Below are 21,493 nucleotides of genomic sequence, written 5' to 3'. Positions count from 1 at the left end.
ATAAAACTCTGGCCAGGTGCTCAAGGTATTTCGGAACTTCTCTTCTCTGTGACGCAGGGTAGCTGTCAGTTCTTACATATGCCGGAGTTCAACAATCCGCCCAAGCCACAAAGACATGGAGGGAGGGGAGGTCTGTTTCCAAAAGAGCGGGATACAGGAGCGAGCTGCAGATAACATGTGGTTGGTTAAGGAGTGTTTACATCTTTTTAAGGGTACCTTTTTAAGGTTAGGTAAGTATACCAAGGGGACTTGGCCCAAATCGACCGCAGTGAGTTGACAAATGAACTGTCACACACCTTCCCAAAAGGGACACAAAAGCGAGCAACTCCAAAAATTGTGCAAAAATTTACACGGGTGGGTGAGACGCCTTCAACAAAGATGGGATACAGACGGATAGATCCTGTGTAGAAGGACCGGGACTCTATACCATCTACTGAGGAATTTAAAATGTTGTTCCCGCACTCTGCTCACTATAGAAGAAGAGTGGCTCAGTGTAATGGCCCTAGACTTCTGGGCAGGAGTCAAAAGAATACTTAAGTCTTCTTCCCATTTGCCTAAATAAGGTGGGCTAAAGTCCTCCGCAGGTGTAATAAGTAATTTGTAAAGCAGAGACAACTAATGTGAAAGCAGAAAGCCTGCTTGACAGAGTGATTGAAAGGAGGTAAGGGGTCTGCACAGGGCCATAATACACGGGATAGCCTTCAAAATATGTCTAAGCTGGAAGGATGACCAAAAGTCCAGGGGAAAGTCGACAATCAACTATCGATTGATTTGCAGTTAGGGCCATCCATCCAGCCGGGGTAAAAAAATGGAAAAATCAGGATCCCCCACAATCGGCATTAAAGGGGATGGAAAGTCTTCTTTACCACCTTAAGGGTCGGGCCTATAGTCGGGTGGAATAACAAATCCCTAGAATGTGCAGAAGAAAGCCAAGGTAGCCCGGCAAGGGGAACCAACGAAAAAGTTTGTTCCAGGGCCACCCAAGGCTTTGGGTTACAGTGAACACACTAAGTCAAGATACTAGAAAGATGGAGGGCCTTGTAGCGTAACAGTAAGTACGGTAAACCTATCCCCCCAGATGATTTAGGAAGGGTCAGGATGGATAGGCGCATTCGAGGCACAGTATCACCCCAAATGAAACGCAACAACAGGGAACAGGCACTCTGAAAAAAACAGCCTCGGAATGACCATCGGCAAAGTCTGAATGAGATACAGTACCAGAGGTAGGGTGGTCATCTTAAAAGCACTACATCTGCCAAACCAGGTCAGAGTGTAGGGTTCGCCAGTGTTGAAGGTCCAATCGAATTTTCGTCAGAAGGGGGGAAAGTTTGCATTATAGAGCTGAGAAACACCTGACGTAAGATGTATCCCCAAACATTTTAAAGATGACTGAGCCCACTGAAAAGGAAAGGAGACTCTCAAGGTCACAACTTTTGCTGCAGACAATTAAATGTTAAACGCTTCTGACTTGTGATCATTTATTTTAAAATTGGAGAGATTCCTATAATGTGTAAAAAGTGAAAGCAAGGACAGAAGCGCTGTGTCCAGATCAGAAATACAGAACAACAGGTCGTCGTTAAGCCATAACTTTATGGTGACTCCCCTCCCAGTATAAGCCCCTGAATTCTCGGGTCAGCCCCACCTGAGCACAGCAAAGGTTCTAGAGTTAGGCCAAAAATTAGGGGGAAAGGGGGCAACCTTGGCGGGTACCATTAGACAGACCAAAATAGTCTGAACGAGTTTCGTTAACACGGGCCGTCGCTTGTGGGTTAGAATAAAGAGCATTGATCCATGCTAGCATGTTAGTAACCAAACCAAGTAACCAAACCAAGATACGCCATAGTCGACCTCAGAAATTGCCAGTCCACCCGGTCATAGGCCTTTTCCGCGTCAGTAGAACGTAACATCAGCGGGCAGGCCTTCGACCTGGCAGAGTGGATCAGATTGATGGCTCTGGTAGTGTTATCGTGGGCTTCCCTGCCGGAGATAAAGCCCACCTGGTCAGGATGGTCTATGTGAGGGATGTAGAGTAACGACTGGTTAGCCATCATTTTTGAAAATAATTTCAGATCCACATTCAAAAGGGCAATTGGCCAGTAATTTGCACAATTAGTCAAATCTTTGTCCGGCTTGGGGATGACAGAGATGTGAGCTCTAAGAGCATCCAACGGTAAGGCCTGCCCTGCCGTAACTGAATTGTAGGTTTTGAGAAATCAAGGAGTCAAGACCTCCTTGTAAGTAAGGGTGAGGCCATCCTGCCCAGGAGATTTCCTTGCATGACCCGACGAGAGAGCAGCAAAAAATTCACACTCAGTAAGTGGATGTTCCAGGGAAGACATCGCTTCCGAAGGAAGTGTAGGGAGCCCAGACGATTGAAAAACTGATCAATCAGAAGTTGTTTGGAGGGAGGAGAGGCCAAATTTGTAGGAGACAAATTATAAAGGTCTCTATAAAAACGTAAGAATTCTTGAGCGATATCCTTGGAGGTAGAGAACCGTGCTCCGGAGGGGGGGAATGTACATAGGAAAGAAAGTTTTTGGATCAAGGACCTCTCAACACTCTGGCGCGCATTCTGCTTGGCTTGTTGGAATGTTCAAAAAAAGCCAGTCTAACCTGCAACAGTTTGGCGGAAGTACAGCTAAATAAGAAAAGAGTTCAATTTCATATTTTTAACAGAGATATTAGCTGCTAGAGCCCACTGGGCAACGTATCTAACACATATTCATAAATATTTAATATATTTAAATGTGACACTGACTAGGGACCAGTCCTTACTGGCTCCATAGTTATATCTATACTGTACAGCATTATACAGTATTATAGCATTTTATGTTATATAAAAAGAAAAGTTTACTGTGAGAGTAAAAATATTCGTTTTGGGCTTGGTCCCAAATAGACTTCCCCTTTTACTGAAATGTTTCTTCCTCATTTCACAATATTGCACAGGATGTTATATATTCAAATAAATTCACACCACATTCATGAGAGCGAACTAGAGGGATTAAGTGTAAACATTTAAACAAAGTGTAGCTGTTACTTATAGAAATCAATCAATTTTTCCTGGTTATAAAAATGCATTTGATTCGCTGCTAACACCTCCACTATGACATCTTCTTGGCATTGGCTACCTAGCTTGGTATTGGTTACCTGGGATTTGTTCAGCCCTAATAGATATATTATATAATAAATAAACATGTATATATGTGTATGTATGTATAGGTATATGTGTATATATATATATGTATATATATATATATATATATACACACACACACACACACACACACGTACACACAGTTTATATATGGAGCATAATGGCAGTGCACAAAGAGGGGCGGGGCGTTAACCTGTTGCGTGCTGCCATGAAGATGCACCACGGAAGGAAGATTACCAATAGTTAAGTATACAATCTTCTGTTATACTGTATACAGGTGAAACTCGAATAATTAGAATATCGTGCAAAAGTAATTGCAGTAAGTGCTGCAAAAGGGGCCCAAACCAAGTACTGAGTACATATGCATGCTTGTACTTTTCAGAGGTCCGATATTGTTCTATGTACAATCCTTGTTTTATTGATTGCATGTAATAATCTACTTTTTTGAGGTTGTGGATTTGGGGTTCTTGGGGTTTTCATGAGCTGTAAGCCATAATCATCACAATTATGACAAATCACGGATTGAATTATCTTGCTTTGCATGTAATGAGTCTACCTCATATATTAGTTTCACCTTTTAAGTTGCATTAGTGAAATAAATGAACTTTGCACGATATTCTAATTATTCGAGTTTCACCTGTATATGTACACACACACACAAGTCTATACACTGATGCACAGAGAGTTTTTTTACAGCAACCAAAACCTGAACTTATCTGTGAAAATTTGTCTTGCTACAACGGAACATGAAAGAAGAAAATGACAGCAATACTGCAAATTTATGAGTCTAAGTTTTATTAGATTAGTTATATAAGTGATACATTTCGGTTTCAGGTACTGAAAAACTGAGAAGTAAGAGCCATAAAGATAAAGAAGTGAATGGGGAAGATGTGGGTGCAACACAGTAGAGTAAAGTTTTGCATGTCATGCTATGGAATCATTCCATTTTGGTTACTGAACCATAGTTAGCCAATTACCGTTTCGGACGGCGCAGTGCATTGTGGGATGTCCCGCGGTCGAACAAACCGCGGACATCCCATAATGTTCGGTGTTCGGCGAACGCTCGAACATAGGTTCGACTCGAACGCGAAGCTCATCCCTAGTGATAAGTGCACATGACTCTACATCACAAGCATACAAAATGAGAAACAAAATCCAATTGTTCTAATAGGCAATGTTTGCATCCAGCATGACAGTACACAGACTTGGATGATTGGCTACTGAGCACTATATTGTGGAAGGCTTGGGGGACTTGACAAAGGGGAAATGTGTTGCTTAGTAACAGATGCTTTGTGACCTGGAAGTGGGGGAGAAGGACTTTCTCCCTATTGGGAAAGAATGACCTGCTCTTCTTTGGCTGTCACAGGCAGGCATCACTGACAGCTCCAGCTGTATAGCCCCACCACTGGCCAGGATGACTTTAGATGTAGATGGACACTTTCAGACCATAGACAGGCATTGTGTTGACCCCAGTATTGTGAATGCTATTGTTCATAATATTTATCATTCTTGCACAAGATTGGTGTGATTTGTTTGATTCTTTCTTGCTTTCAATGTTGGTGGCTGCTCTCAGCCGATTACTTGAAGCTGCAAGATCTGCGCTCACCATTATCATCTCGTACCAGCAGACCTTGCCTGGACTGGTTGTATTTAATTCATTAGGTTGAGGCTTTTTACCACCATAACAGACTGGACATCATTACAATGGAACACTGATCTACACTGCATCCATACACACTCATACACACTATTACAACGGAGCACGTCCTTACTGTGTACATTGCACCCATACACACTCCATTACAATGGAGCACTTCTTTACTGATGTACATTGCACCCATACACTTCACTGACATAATTGCAATGGAGCACTTCTTTACTGACCTACACTGCACCCATACACTATACTGACACCATTACAATGGAGCACTTCTTTACTTACCTACACTGTACCCATACACTTTACTGACACCATTAGAATGGAGCACTTCTTTACTGACCTACACTGCACCCATACACTTTACTGACACCATTACAATGGAGCACTTCTTTACTGATCTACACTGCACCTATACACTTTACTAACTGCCACTACATACACATATCTCTGATTTCCTCTGTAACAACACACTTTTCCACTGATTGCCACTGCAAGAACACATTTCTCCACTGATCTCCAATATAACAGCACACACTGAACAATATAACATGGCACACTGCCTTATTCTCCACTGAGAGCCAAATCTTTATATACTGCCAATGTCATAAAATACCCACTACAGTACCAGTACTCTTCTCCACTGACCACCTGCAATATAACTGACAGTCACACGTGCAATGGTGCACTTGTTCACTGAACGATCTATGGTGTGCTATAGATTACATTTCCCAGACTGCTGAACTCTGTTCATTGTATTGCACAGATATACCACTCAAATTTTATTTCATCCTGTTCAGTGAACAAACACAGTTTTGCTAACTGTAAAAGCGATCAGCTGAATCTAAATAATGTTATCGATGTGTGTTAATATTTAAAAAAGCTGTTTCTATGTATAGATAATTATATATGTACATAGAGACAGTCACATTTGCTCTCACATATGCAGGCTTTTACTCAGTAATGCCATACAGAGATCCTGCTTTACAAACTGTTTGTCACAAGACAAGCCTAAGTTAGCCAACTCACTGAAAACAGTGGGCCTGACTGGTGGTGCAGAATGAGAAATTGCAACAGGGACATTATGTGCAAAATTGTCTCAAAAAAACTCACACTTTGTGACAATTAATAATCTATTATATCTCAGATAACCATATTTTTAAAGTCCTGCGCCACGTCCTGCATGTATTGTGAATTCTTGTTTACTTGTCGCACTAGTAAAAATGCTGCAATATTTTAAGGTCACAGCAATGATAGTTTAATCGGGCTCAATGTGTTCCACATTAGGCTGACAAATGCAAATTTTTGCCAAGTGTACTTGTAACAAGGAATTTTACTTACCTCATTTATCGCTCTTGCAGGCTCGCTTCACACTGCAAGACCGGCGCCCACTGCCTCTTCTCCCTCACACTCGGTAGTCACAGGCCCTCTGACATCATCAAGTACAATGCAGCACCTATAGCCCTGCAATGTACATGAGGATGCTGAGGTACCGACCACACCCGGCACCAGCTGCCAGCAGTGCGGGAGATCAGGAAAGCAAAAGTGCTCGTTATGGGTACCCTATGCAAAAGCAAGCATTTACCCGTTGCAGTGTGTGGGAACCCCACTGCAAGGGGAGCTTTTTTGTGTCCCCCAGAGATAGGCTTTAGAGTAGAACTCCAGAAATGTAAAAAGTTAACCCCTGCAGTGGGGCTACCCACGCACTCTAAGGTTTAGCTGATAATTTTTCTCTAGGTGCCGGAATACAAAAGATATACTCACCTGATCCCTGGTCCTGCGGCAGTGAATGCTCACCTCTCTTCCCTTTCACTGAGGCTGTGGTATGTCTCTCGGCATCATCACGTCTAATGCAAGTGAATGGGCTGCATTACACGTGATAACGTCAGCGGGTCTTAAGGTGCCCATACACCTTACGATTATAGGACAAAACTTTTCGTCCGATGATCGAACCGTCGTACGATTTACGTACGACGGCCCCATCCTGCCCAGATTAACGCAAGTTTCAATCAGCGGTAGTTAGAAAAAAAACACCTGGACGACTTGCGGTAATTGACCACAATTATTTTCGTTTGCGCATGCGCAGTGTTAATCGTACGACTTTTGACGGACGGAAACACCACCAACCATGCGAACATCGTACGATCGATCAAAGTTTTCAAACATGCTTGGCCGTCAAAAGTACAGTACTATCGGTCGGGCACTCTATTCACACATTACGATTGTCGTACGAAAAGTCGATCGCATACGATTATCGTACGATAATCGTAAGGTGTATGGGCACCTTTAGACTGCCAGAACCCAGGGAAGAAGAGACTGAGGGAACTGGCCTAGCAGCCAGGCGAGTACAAGGATTAGGTGAGTAATTTTTTTTTTTATTTGAGCCCCTAGCCCCATTCCAAGGTTTAGCTTTTTACATTCCTGGAGTTCCTCTTTAAGGCAAACACTGCAAAAATAACTAAAATTCATGCTCACCAAAAATACACTATGCTTTCACTTTAAATTAATTTTGGTTTTAACACCATTCCACCGTTTCCTGGACATTTTTAGCAGTCTACTGATTGATTTTACTTCTTGCCTGTAGCTTCTCATTCATGATTTCCTGAGAGGTGAGGGAGGACAAGCTGGGAAAGCAACAAAGGCAACATTTCAGTAGATGCTGGTCTGTACTCACCCCTTGCAGCTCTGACATCAGCTTCATCAGATCTTCTTGCTGCTGAGCTCCAATATCTTTACTCTGCAGGGAAGAGGGGTAAACACAGTGAGGCTGAATGTTAAGCAGAATTGTTGGTAAATAGATACTTTAAAATTAATGTAAAAGTAGCATTATACTGTAACACAACCTCAAACCCAAAACTTTACATTAACATTTGTAATATGAACCATTATGTATATTTAGAAGACAAAAAACAACCCAGCATAATGTCAGAATGTGGGTGTGTGTATATAAAAAGTATAGGAAGTGAGACAGGAAAGGTGACAGCTCACAACATCTTGAAATAGTCAGATTTCCCAACTTGAATCCACCCAAACTCCTCCAAAAATGGGCCACGTCTCACCAAGACCACATCTAGTGGATGTTCAAGTATAATGTTTGTAAAGCAGAAGTAAATCTAGTGCTGGATAGAGTTGGAAAGGGAGTTCAGTTTTGAAGAATATGTCACAATTAAAGAAAGTTTACCCCTACTTCCTATTCTGTGTCTGTACACAAAAGTGGCTAGAGGCTAGAAGGGACACAAGCACTGGTTTCATTCTTTCTCCCACTGACTATCCATGTTAGGGGGCATTTTTGCTCCTGCTGACCACTAATGTAAGGGTAGGTTTTTCTTTCCACTGGCTATTTAAAATAAGGTGGCATTTTTCTCACTGCAGAGATGTTGAGATGTATTCCACTTCCCACTGACCACAATTGTAAAGGTCATTCTACTTCTCACTGACTACCATAGAATGGGGTATTCCTTTTCTTACTGACAACAAATGTAAGGGGTATTCTTCTTCTCACTGACTACCAATGCAAGAGTACATTTCCTTCCGCAGCACACCACTGAAAGGGTAATTTTACTTCTCGTTGATCACCAGTTTAAGAGAGCATTTTTTTTCTCAATAACATTCATATAAGAAGCATCTTTCCTCCTGCTGACAAAGAAAATAAGGAGGCATTATTCTTCCCTATAACACCCATGTAAGAGCATTTTTCCTCTTGCTGACAACCAATGTAAAGGATGTTTCTTCCTATAATATAATGGAGCATTCTTCCTTCCACTGACCACCTATGTAAAGGGACAAAGAATATAAGGGAGCTTTCTTCTTCCCAACAAGTAAGGGACATCTTTCCTCCTGCTGCTGATAAGGGGAGAGGCTTCTTTCCAATAACACTAATGCATTTTCCTCCTGCTGACCAGCATTATTACCATCTTGTCTTGAATTGTATTGTATCTTTAATGTCTTCCTTATATTGTAAAGCTCTGCAAAAACTGTTGGTGCTATATAACTGCTGAATAATAATAATAAATATTATAAGGGAGGCCCTAAACACCACTGCAGGCATTTCTCCTCCTTTCGACCATCAATATCAAGCAAACAAATTAAAACATGTGCCTTCAGATTACCCTAAAAGGGCCATTATTGTAAAAATATTGTGTTCAGATATCTGTAGGCAGATAATACCTGTAACAATAGTATTCAGTATATGAATTATATTTTTACTTCACATGTATTTATATATTTCTCCACATGAAGACATGCTGTCCAGCAAAAGTGACAGTGACAACACAATTCATAACACTGCCGGAGAAGCTTGAGCAGTTACAGTTTAAGTCATGTAAATTAAAGGTGAGCATTGTAAGCAGTCACTTTTTGCTGGATCAAAGTTTAAATGTGAACAGCAATGTGAATAAAGGCATGGGAAACAAAAAAGAAAAAGTTCATATAATAAATACTATTACTTATTGTTCTTGGCCTTTCAAGTTATGCTTTGATCTGAAGATTAGGCCAGGTATTATTACTATTTTAAAGGAGAACTATGAGGTGAGTGCTTTTCACTCACCTCATAGTTCTAGCCGACCTGTGACAATGAGACTGTACACAGAACACATACCGGCGTTCGCTCCCCTCTGCCGTGACAGGGGAGGGGCTGGATTTCCCCCCTCCCCCGCTCCGATCCACCAGCGCTGACTGGCGGAACGGACGGGGGAGGGGGCGGGTACAGCTGGCTCTGCCTCTACATAGGCAGAGCCAGCTGTCAGTCACGCAGCTGGGCGGATCCAGACATAATTATCGGGATCTGCTTCAGCTGCGGCGTCTCAGTATACCGCGAGTAGCAGCTTGCGGTATACTGCGCCATCTCAGTATACCGCGAGCTGTAGCTAGGGTGACGGGAGGACGCTAGTTTGTGTGCTCCCGTTACCCTAAGGAGAACTATTGGGAAAAGCCTTAACCCCATAGTTCTCCTTTAATGATTTATAGTATTGACAATTTATGAAACACTTAACATATATACTGTACAATCACATCAGTCCCTGCCCTCAAGGAGCTTACAATCTAATGTCCTTATCTCACACGCACATACATAGTAGGACCAATTTAGACAGGAGCCAAAGATCAGCATGTCTCTGAAGTGTGGTAGAAGACTGATTGACCTGGACGAAACTCATGCAAGCACAGGCAGCTCATGCAAACTTATTGCAGATAGTGTCCTGACCAGGATACGAACCCGGGACACCCTGTGCTGCAAGGCAGAGGTGCTAACTGATAAGCAACTGTGTCCTCTAAAATAGCAATATTGGTGGTTATGAGATAACAGGAAGAGGAGAACCCGCATCAGGAAATTGAAAACACTTAATACAGAAAGCTGATGAGAGAAAAACAGAATTCGTGCCCTGAAGTTATCACTCAAGTTCTCACCTTCTTGGTGAGGCGGGCTAGGTCCTCTCCGATATGTGCCAGGCGGGGGATGAGGTGTGTGGTGTAAACATCACTGAGTGCTGCATAGTCCCGACTCTCCTGGCGTGTGTGGTTTAGGATCATGTACCAGCAATTCACAGGGGATAGGAGATGCTGTTGCTCCTTCCTAAAGAAGCAAGGGTTGGCATAAAGAGATTAGGCTTAGGGTTAGTGCACGTGCCATTTGTATCCCTTTAAAGTTTATGTCAAAGCAAAATCAAACAAAAAACCAAACACATGCAGTACATCTCTGCAATACATGCATGTTTGTCCATGCTTTATACCTTTAAAGACCCTGCAAGTACAGAATACATGTTGATCTACCAGAATGCACTCAGCCCTTAATTATCTTTTGTGGGCTGACAACACCCAACAGAGTGGTGTCAACCTTGGACATTGTTTTTTGCTAAACTTCCAAATCACATTCGCTGTCTTCTTATCCATAGCATAGGAACTGATTGACTTATAGTCCAGGATAAGAATAGAGAAGGCTAAATGGTCTCTTTGAGACAACACAGGCAAAGAGCACATCACACAGAACATCTCTAAATTTCTTACAAGCTCAACAGGTAGTTCTTTGCACTTATAAAACAGTTGTAATAAAATTATTTCACTGGTAGATTTCAAAATGCTTTCACTAGTATATTACACAGGCCAAAAGGCAGCAAATAAGAGAAGTTTATTGATAGTGTTTACATACGCTTTAAAGTGACACTGTCAAAGGGGAAATGCAGGGGCTGCCATTGCTGGCCTCCTGAAGAAAATGATAGCTGCCTGTCTGTGTCCAACTTAAAGCGAACCTTGCACTAAAATTGCAAGGTCCACTTATTTGCCCAGGACCCCCTCCCAAAATGCTGCACAAAGCTAAAAAAAAAAAAACCTGTGTATCAAAAAAGTGAATCTACAGTACTTGCCTTACTCCTGTCTTCTGCCTGTGGTGGCTGGGTGAGGGTAGCATCACTATCCTTTTGGCAAGATCCCAGGGAATACTTAGTAGCCCAAATCTTTCAAGAAGATGCTACTGCACTGTGCATTCCCCAGAATCTCACCAGAAGGATGGTGATATCATCCCATGCAGTCCCAAAGATAAGTATAATAAATAACTTTTTTGCCCACAGGGATTTTTTTTTTGTTTATTGCAGAGTTTTCCGACGCCGGTAGTTCCAGGTCTGCATTAAATAACGGACTCTGAAGCAGCAGTGAGGGTCGAAAAAACGTCAGAATTGCTTATCACTATACTTGTTCTGGGTCCACTGTCTCAGAAAGCATTCAAGCCAAACCTTTAGCAGGGCAGTGAAAGAAAGAACATTCATAAATTAAGTGTTATACAATGGAAGCCTCTATGATTCTCACATGACAGAGTCCGTTTAATTCAGAAATGTGTGTGTAAAGCATTCTTGAGGGAAACGGTGTTTAAACTGGATCATATGAAGCTGTGTACACCTGCACTCGTCTTTGCTTTTGCCATTCACTGCTTTTACTTCTCGTGCCAAAAAGAATGCAATGTCAGTTCAAGGTAACCTCATTCGCAGCACAGATCAAATGGAAAGCTTTTTTCTTTAACAGCATTCAGCATTTGACTTGCTTCTGAGTATGGCACTCGTGTACAGTTCACTAACCCTTACAAAGCCAACAACATCTATACTCAGCTACCCCAACGTCTACTGTTCTCTGATATAATACAACTCAACCAGTGTAATCCATAGATCACCAAATGCTTCTCCAAATGCACACTGGTGAATGAAGATAAATCTATTTATTCTGAGCCTGATGACGGGGACCCTGCGAGGCCCCGAACGTACTTGCTATTGAATGACATTGTTTGTCATTAAAATGGATATTTGCTGAACACAACAGCTTGGTGTGCTGGTGACATCCTTTATAGTTTTTCATTATTTCACGGTGCCACCGTGGTCATTGCGTGCACCCACTTGCATTTTTTCAAGGAGTGCAGCAAGATACATATACTTTCTGGAGATAAATGTATTCCCAATACAATGTACTGACTGCAGATCATATCCCTATGTACTATGCTATTATTTGGCCCATCTTATTTCTTATTCCGAGGAGCCTTACACAACACATCAGCCTTACACAACACAGGTTGGACAGTCACCTGAAACCATGGTGCTCCTTGGAGTTGCGGATTTTGGCAGAGAAGCGGTCGCTCAGTTTCTCCAAGCTTCGGGAATACTCCAAATTAATCTCGGCTTTCCTGCGCAAGAATTCGCTCATGTCCTGCAGCAACTGCTGGCGGAAATCCACCTGTGCGTCCAAACATTTCACTTGTTCAGTCAGCTGGCCGCGAATCTCTAGAGAGAGAAGAGGTCACACCGTCAGTAAGTGATCTGCTTCAAGTCATGATTTTTTACTGCAATGTTCCTACCTTGTGTGCATCACACTTAGACTGTATATTTGAGTAGGATAAACTGTAACTCTTTTACTTAGTGAAACAGAAGCCTTTCAGCAATCAGAAAATACATTCTCTTTTTACAGCTAGCTAACAAAGCATCTAAACCTTTCAGGACCAGGTCATTGATGCCTAGGTGTTCAGGCCAAATTTATCAGTGTTGGGAATGCTTTGGTTGACTTAAGAATAACTCAACACTAACTCTATAACTAATTTGCCTACCTATATCTTTTTGTTAAAAACATGATCGAGAAGAATCTTGATTGGCTCCCGATCCTCAGTGGGGAACCCTACTGGTGCTCAAAGCAGGGAAATTTATAGATGTATCCACAGCATGGGGCATCATGCTGGGAAACGTTTATATCCAGACTGAAGGTGAAAAGGAGTTAATCCTCTAAAGCTGATATTTCAGTTTTTGGTACATGCTAGAGAGTTAAAAGGAGAACTATGGGGTTAAGTCTTTTCCCCATAGTTCTCCTTAGGGTAACGGGAGGACACAAACTAGAGTCCTCCCGTCACTCTAGGCTCAGTATACCATGAGCACTCACCTCATAGTTCTCCTTTAAACCACCAGATAGTATCTTGTATCTTTTAAGGATTTTATTAGTGAAATATGTGTACTTTAGTCCTCTCAATTATATCCCACTTGCCGTGTTGGATTTATGTATTTTTTATACTATGAAAACTGGAGGTACTGAAACATGTAAAAGTTGGGTGGGAACATTTAAAGAATTCCCAAACAGCCAGGAACAGAGTCAGGAAATATGTCAGGGAGTTCTCATTGCTGAAGTTTCCAAGGGGTATAGGAAGCCTATAAACTAACTAATCATTTTGAGCTACTACAAAGCATGGCAGTACTTTGGCATTGCTGTAATATGTTTACATCCTTAATGTGCCATATGTTCATTACCACATTTCATATAAGAATTCCTTGCCTGCTTGTCAGCGAATGCAGTTATAATCCTTAAGCAAGGGTTGCAATATATACATGTTGAAATAAAAATTTACAAATACTCATTAAGACTAGGGTTAATGAATATTAAAAAAAATGTACAATAATGAATATTAAAATAAAAATGTACAAAAAAATTATTGAAAATAAAACATAACTATAAACTTCAACATCAGAAAACATTTCCAAAAACAAGGTTGCAGGCCTTTGAAGGTCACATCTTTTTTTGATCTGTTCTCTACGGCAGTACTAAATATGTTAGGCCCCCAGGCGCAACACACCGCCTTGGGGACAACCTCCAACTGGCCGCAGAGACCTCAAGTATCTACATTTACTGTTCACCATGTTGCACACCATGAATAGAGGACACCATACCAAGACAGGTCTCCAAACATTATCGACCATACCAAGACAGGTCTCCAAACATTATCGACCAGCACCTATATTTTGACCGCCTCCAAAGACCCCAACTGCCCATACTGATATAAATACATTGGAGCCGTCGACAAACCAACAGGGTGTGTGGTAGGGAAGTTCGTGTTTCAGCATTGAAACGCAATTAAAAATGCCCAAAAACACACTGATCAGCACGTTTCCATTAAATTCTGTATAGAATCCGCGCTGAGCAGTGCGAAAAAAAAGGCCCGGGGAGCATTGCGAGCGGCAGGCGGTTCGCATGGATGGTCCCCATAGGAATGGTCCCCATAGGAATGTATGGGATAGTTCATGTCGGCAGTTCAGCGAAGACAAATCGGCGCGACCGAACCGTCCTGGTGTGAACGGGGCCTAAAAGCTGGCCGAAATTCAACCAGTGTATGGGCACCTTAATGCAGCCACCAGATGTAAGGCTGGTAAGCTGCATTATAAACTGCATGTTCAGCACTGACATTATCAAGAGTTTCTGTGTACTCTAGGATTTCCCCCTAAGGCTCAAAAACATTAAGCCACATTTATAAAAATATCTAAAATTTCACATTTTAAAAAACTTCATGGCAACACTTAAAATTAGTGATGTAGATGGAAATGTTGATTCTTCGCAATGGACAGCAGGTGTTTTACAGCTATCAGGTAGCTTTAGGTTCAGAGAGATTAACTTGAAGTGGACCAATCATTAAAGCAATACCCTTGCATCATTAAAATTACTCTTGCAGTGGTAGTGACTGAAGAGTCAAATGCTTGTTAGATCCAGGGGTAGAGAAATAAAATGTAATACTTTATTTCCGCTTTGGCAGATTTCCTCCATGCTGTGTGACGGTCCCTGAAGTCTCTTCTCTTTACCGCTATGGCTGGCAGTCGTACTGTGATGTCATCAAGTACAATGCAGGACCAAAAGTCCTGCATTATACTTGAAGACATCAAGGGTCGGCCACAACCAGAGTGATGAGAGAAAGAGAGGAGAGCGCAGGAGCCTGCTGGAGGGAGGAATAAGGTAAGTATTACTTCTTATTCCTCTAACCTCTATGAGGTGAGTGGAAATCACTCATCTCATAGTTCTCCTTTAACGAGGGGCCCCACTGCACTGCAAGGGCATTCTGCCAGAGCTTGCTGGAGGGAGGAATAAGGTAAGTATTACGTCTTATTCCTCTATTCTTAGACTTAACGAGGGTCCCCACTGCACTGCAAGGGCATTCTTTTTACAATGACCATAGTTCAGCTTTAAAAAAAAATGTTTTAAAGTATCTCTTGCTTGCCATGAATAAAACCTGCTTCTGCCAACAACCCACATGACCTAAAGGATAAGCAGACTTTACCACGTGAAAAATTGTGAGCGTTTCACATCATTAGAAGTTGAGAGATTCTATTGTTTTAAGCTAGACATATCATGTCTGGTAGACTTGCAGTGTAATTAGAGTCAACAAGGCCAAACTAGCAGATGCTGCCCCATCAACATACGTAATTATAAACTATATGTACTGTAATGTTAGGGGAATCCAGCAGGATCACAGGACACAGGTTTTGCAAATAACGTAATTTTTAAACGTTTATTACTGGTAACTAAAATAGCTTCACAGCAGCAAAATAACACAACAGTTCATCTTCACTGACCAGCTGGAAAACGCAAACAGCGACTCTTCAGTATAACAAAGGAATAACAGTTTCACCGACTTGAAGCTTTCAGAGCTGCAATCGCAGTAAACAGTCCCAGACTTGCAGGGTAACTTTCCCAGTCTACAAGCTTCCACATAGGATACTGACAGGCAGTTTCACACAAAACACAAATCCAGTATCGTCTACACTCCTCCACACTACTCTTCACCTGCTATGTACCACTTCCTGTCTTTTTACTAGTGGTTCTCAATTGGTGGCTTGTGACCCCATGTTCAGTGGGTCCCTGCATGCCTTCCAGTGCACTAGGTGAGAGGCTTCTCAGCCCCCCCATAGCACAGCACTGTCAGTTCTTGTGCTGAGCAGCCATTCAAAATATGCTGCCTGGTGCCAAGTGTCAGATTGAGGTGGGGTGGGGTGGGCTGGGGGGTATGGCCGCGAGGGAGCTCCATCCATGATTCACCGTTGTGGGGTCTCCATGGCTGACCCATCGCTGAAGGCCGTCTGGCAGGCACCTTAGGTATCGGTCCAACACGATCCAGTCCACGATCTGAGGGCCAGACAACACCTCAGTCTGCAGCCATTTTTTTACCAGTTGCACCAGGTCATGCATCTGGGACCTTGGTGCCCACTCGGAACGATACCTCCATTGATGTACTCATTGTGCCCGAATGGCAGTAGTCACCCCAGACATGCCAGAATTTCTGCCTTTAGTCATTCATAGTCTTTAGCTTCAATCGGGCCACAGATCAAAGTATGCCTTTTGAGGATCTCCAGTGAGAAAAGGAGCAATGAGGCCAGCCGACCGGTCTTGGGGCCACCCTTCTCTTTCTGCAGTTCTCTCAAATGTAGCAAGAAATGCCTCTAAATAATCATTTGGGCTCAACTTCTGCAGATAATGGCTGGCCCTCACGGTCACCTGTTTGCCAGGGGCAACAGCTGCATGCTCACGCCCCTGAGCTAGATGCTGCACTCCCTCCTGCAAGGCAGTCACCTGCATCTGTATAGCCCCCTTGCTGGGCTGCCAGCTGGGCCACCAACAGGCTAGTGCTTTCTTGTTGCTGAGCCAGCGCCTCCTCATGGTGAGCCTGTTGAACCTCCAACTGGGTTGCTAGGCGCTGATTAGCTTCCTCCATTATTTCAGCCTTGTGGGTTTGTGCAGCTTTAACACAAAACATAAATCAAGTGCACTGTCCCTTTAAATGTCAGTTTTAAGTCAAATGCCGTTTCTGTGCCTGTTACTCTGTCCTGCCCACATTCTCCACCAGTTGTTATGTTAGGGGAATCCAGCAGGACACAGGCTTTGCAAATAACGTAATATTTATTAACTAAAGTAGCTTCACAGCAGCAAAAGAACAAAACAGTTCATCTTCACTGACCAGCTGGAAAAGCAAACTGCGACAGTTCAGTATAACAAAGGAATAACAGTCTCACCGACTTGAAGCTTTCAGAGCTGCAATCACAGTAAACAGTCCCAGACTTGCAGGGTAACTTTCCCAGTCTACAAGTTTCCACATAGGATACTGACAGGCAGTTTCACGCAAAACACAAATCCAGTCTTGTCTACACTCCTCCACACTACTCCTCACCTGCTATCTACCACTTCCTGTCTTTTAAACAGACATCCTCCAGCAGGTGAGTTAACCCTGCTTTGTCCCTTAAAGGGACCACAGCCCAAACAGAGGGGAAATATAGGGTCCTTCTAGGACCCAGCCCCGGCGCCCTGTACAGTACAAACAATTTTGAATAGAATACCACATATTGGTAACATTTTATACATTACTTTAAACTCGTTCATGTGAACTGTATATAGTATTTAAAAACAAAAAAATAAATGTAACACTATTATTTCCTTTTTAAGCATTTCCAGCTGGAGTGATACGTTCCTGTTCATTGATAACTTGAGAACATTGTATGTTTACTATACCTACAACTATGAATGAACAGGAGGTGCTGTAGATCACTTCCCATTCATTCATAATTGAGGATTTAGTCAACATACCATATCCTCAATTATCTACAAACACTCAGCAATCACTGATCGCTAAGTGTTTGCGCCGCTCTCCTCTCTGACATGCTGTCACAGGAAGCTGAGCGAGCGGTGCAGAGAGGAGAGCTCAGCCTCCTGTGACAGCGTGGACTGTCTCTGCCCCCACACCGCTCTGCCGGAGTGTGATTGGCGGCTGAGCGGTGTGGGAGGAGAGACACCGGCCGCTTACAGCGCTCTCCTCCCGCAGCGCTCGGCCGGCTGTCACTTTCTCTCCTCCCTTCTGGGACACGGGAAAAAGTGCAATTTTCTGCCGATATGTTTCGGCGACCGATATATCGGTGCATCCAGTGGCGGACCTAAGGAACAAAGGGCCTTGGTGCAAGATTCTTTTGGGCCCACCCCCAAAAAAAACCCCCCACAAACACAGCGCTCTCCTCCCGCAGCGCTCGGCCCCGCTGGGACACAGAGCAGCGCCCAGCGGGGAGGAAAGAAAGCAGGGATGCCCCGCTGTGTAGGCAGAAAAAATGCATTATTGCTCTCACTGTGACGTTTGAGGTGATATGTAACATGTGCAGCGCAATTGTCGTTTAATTTACTTTAATTTTTAAACACTTTTTTTTTGTACACTAACCCTATTGGTATTACTTAGGGGGCTAACAAGCACCCTGTGTAATAGCAGATAGGGTATGACAGGTACTCTTTATGGAGGCATCAGGGACCCCAAAAAAGCTGGGAAAGCTGAGATCTGCCAAAGCAGCCGTGTTCTTGTTTTAACCACTTCTGCGGGCCGCCGTCTGCAGCCCAGAAGTGGGTAAAGTGACATTAAAGTCAATTTTTTTCCCCTCCCACCAATATAAATGTCAGCACTTACCTTAACTGATGTCTCTTAATCCGATCTTCTTCTTTCCTGATGTTTTCATCTGTCCCTCCAGCGGTGCGGCGGCGGCAATCCGATCCAGCGCTGACTCCTCTGCCCTCGATGGAACTTCCTGTCCCACGGTGTCTGCATGCGGGTGCACGCGTCCATAGACTTACCTTGTGTCTCTCCTTGTCTCCCGGCCGAAAATCCACCCCAAGATGCTTTGCGGCCGCCTGAGCAGTTTTGGATTTTCGGACGGGAGCGCACGGCAAAGACAGGGTAAGTTTAAACCGCTGTTAAAGCGGTTTTTTGTTTTTTTAAAAACTTTTTGCTTGCTAGCCGTAGATATACATGCAAAAAAGTCAGAGGGTTTAATAACCCTTTCATACTCACCTGATCCCTGGAACGACCGACAAGAGCAGACTCCCGTCTCTCAGGCTGTCAGAATATGCATACAGAGCGTGCCGGTAACTATGCTGTGTGCAGCTTCTGAGAAGATACGCTATTAGCGCAGCAGGGAAGCCATCTGCACATTATGCATCGCTTCCGCTACGCTAGTAGCGTAACTTCTCAGAAGCTGCACACAGCGCGCCAGTATAAATAGTAACCGGCACGCTCTGTATGCACATTCTGACAGCGTAAGAGGCGGGACGCTGCGCTTGTCGGTGGATCAGATCAGGTGAGTATTTAAAAAAAAAAATACAATTATTTTATGTACCCGGGACATTTAAAAATGTCCCGGCAACATAAAATAATAAAACATTTAAAGGAAAACAATTTTTCTTATACCGTATATACTCGAGTATAAGCCGTCCCGAATATAAGCCGAGGTACCTAATTTTAGCAAAAAAAACTGGGAAAAAGTATTGACCCGAATATAAGCCGAGGGTGGGAAATGAGGCAGCTACTGGTAGATAGATACCAATAAAATGACATTAATATTTATTTAAAAGAAAAATAACCTAGCTCTGTAAGTGGAAAAGGGGGTACAGGGCTACATATCATGTACTACGGATCATTTAACCCATTCATATTAGCAGAGGATAATTGTAAATCTATTGTTCAGTGCACTCTATATGTAGTATATAGTACATGTACATATAGAGTGCCTGCAACAATACATTTACAATGATCCTCTGCTAACATGAATGGGTTAAATGATCCATAGTACAGGGCTACATACAGATCATTTAATACATTCATGTTAGTATAATTGTAAATGTATTGTCTGCACTGTATTAGCAGTATATACTCTATATAGAGTATATACTGCTAATACAGTGCAGACAATACATATATAATTGCTTAATGAATCTCTCTCTCTACCCCCCCCCCCCTCCCCTCACTCACTGTGTGCCGGTGATCGGATCATCACATCACGGAGAGAGCAGGGACGAGTCAGCGGCGCGCTGGTCCAGTGTGAGGAGCTCCAGGTGGGGTCCTAATTTAGCTGGCTCAGAGGTGCCTGCCCGCTAAATTACAACCCCACCTGGAGCTCCTCTCGCCTGATCAGCGCGCCGCTGACTCATCCCTGCTCCCCTGCCTGACTGGCCGCTGCGGGGGGTTTTTTTTTCTTCTTACTTACCTCGCCGAGCGTCGCTGCTGCTCCGGTGTGCGGCGCTCCGAGCGGGGTCATCTGGCAGTCTCCGGCCACCTAAATTAGGACCCGGAGACTGCCAGATGACCCCGCACGGAGTGCCGCACACCGGAGCAGCAGTGACGCGACGCTCGGCGAGGTAAGTAAGATGACGCGCTGGCGCTGACTCGAGTATAAGCCGAGGGGGGCACTTTTCACCAAAAAAAATGGGCTGTATAAATCTCGGCTTATACTCGAGTATATACGGTACATACATTAGGTTGATGTAATACTATGCACCTTTTATAGTCAGTTTACTGACACTGCTTCTGTCCTGGGTTGTGGAATTAAAACCTATCTCCAGGGGGAAAAAAATCAAAACCTTTTCAGTGGGGTCCCACTGCACTGCAAGGGTTAATTGCTGTTTTTGTCTAGGAGTATTCTGTAAAGAACGTTTGCTTACCTGATACCTTCAGGCTTCAAGACCAGCACCAGCAGTCTCTTTTCCTCTCCACTTAGGGTCAGAGGCCCGCTTGTGTTACCACATCTAATGTAGGGTCCAAAGCCCTGCATTATACCCGAGGACGCCGAAGGACAGAGGGGAGGGAGGAGAGGGAATCAGGTAAGCAAAAGGCCTTTACACACTTTCCCTAGACATGAATGATCAGTTAACCCTTGCAATGTAGGGTAGCACCACAGCAAGGGTGTTTTTTTGCACTCGGAGATAGGCTTTAAAGTGTCTGCTTCATAAGAACCAACTGTACAATTTTTTATTCTCCAATGATTAATTGTTTTAATGCACAAGCCATACATAATCCTCTTGCCATACAGAAATCTCTATTATAGACATACAGGACACAAAAATAACAAAACTTAAAACAACTAAAATAATCATATCCAACAATGAAATAGTCATGTCCAACAAAGCCTGTATGAATGTAATGTGTAACTTCTACAGAGAAATATGGAGGCAATGCAGTGTTTAACCTCCATACAAATTCCCAATCTGTCAATCACAACTTCCAACTAGACCAGTTCACATTCAGAAAAATCTGATAAAGGTCTTTCTGTTGTCACCGCATTGACTTAAGTCTGCAACAATATCATTTTACAGAACAGAGAATTTGCCAGGGCATATTATGCTTTAAAAAAATCCAAGTGAGGTCTGGGTAGCGAGTGGTCCTGCTCTTGCCTTCTTGTATCATACGATTTGCAGGAAAATGTCGATCTGTAAAGTCATTCTACCCTGCGGGGCAACATTCAGCCTCTTTCGCTCCCTTGCACAGCAATCCTCCTGCCAGAAGATGACATTACTCGCTATGTGTAACAAAAGACACTGTCACTGCATGTTTTCCCTCTAGGACATTAGCAGTTGTTGTGATGGTCAGCCAAGCTTGAAGAGGGGAT

General features: G+C 43.2%; 1 protein-coding gene across 4 annotated transcripts in view; it reads right to left on the bottom strand.

Moving 5' to 3' along the window:
- Positions 1 to 21,493, bottom strand: part of ARHGAP4 (Rho GTPase activating protein 4) — a 147,282-nt gene that overhangs the window by 49,421 nt on the left and 76,368 nt on the right. For all 4 annotated transcript variants that reach the window (XM_018553321.1, XM_018553323.1, XM_018553322.1 and 1 more), the window contains exons 2-4: positions 12,370 to 12,565; positions 10,215 to 10,380; positions 7,486 to 7,548 (exon numbers count right to left, since the gene is read on the bottom strand). In XM_018553321.1, the coding sequence (XP_018408823.1) occupies positions 7,486 to 7,548; positions 10,215 to 10,380; positions 12,370 to 12,565 (425 nt within the window). The remainder of the gene's footprint in view (positions 1 to 7,485; positions 7,549 to 10,214; positions 10,381 to 12,369; positions 12,566 to 21,493) is intronic.

This window comes from Nanorana parkeri, unplaced genomic scaffold, assembly GCF_000935625.1.
Source record: "Nanorana parkeri isolate BGI_ZX_2015 unplaced genomic scaffold, ASM93562v1 scaffold116, whole genome shotgun sequence".
Classification (NCBI taxonomy): Eukaryota; Metazoa; Chordata; class Amphibia; order Anura; family Dicroglossidae; genus Nanorana; species Nanorana parkeri.
This window is presented reverse-complemented; position numbering and strand designations above follow the sequence as displayed.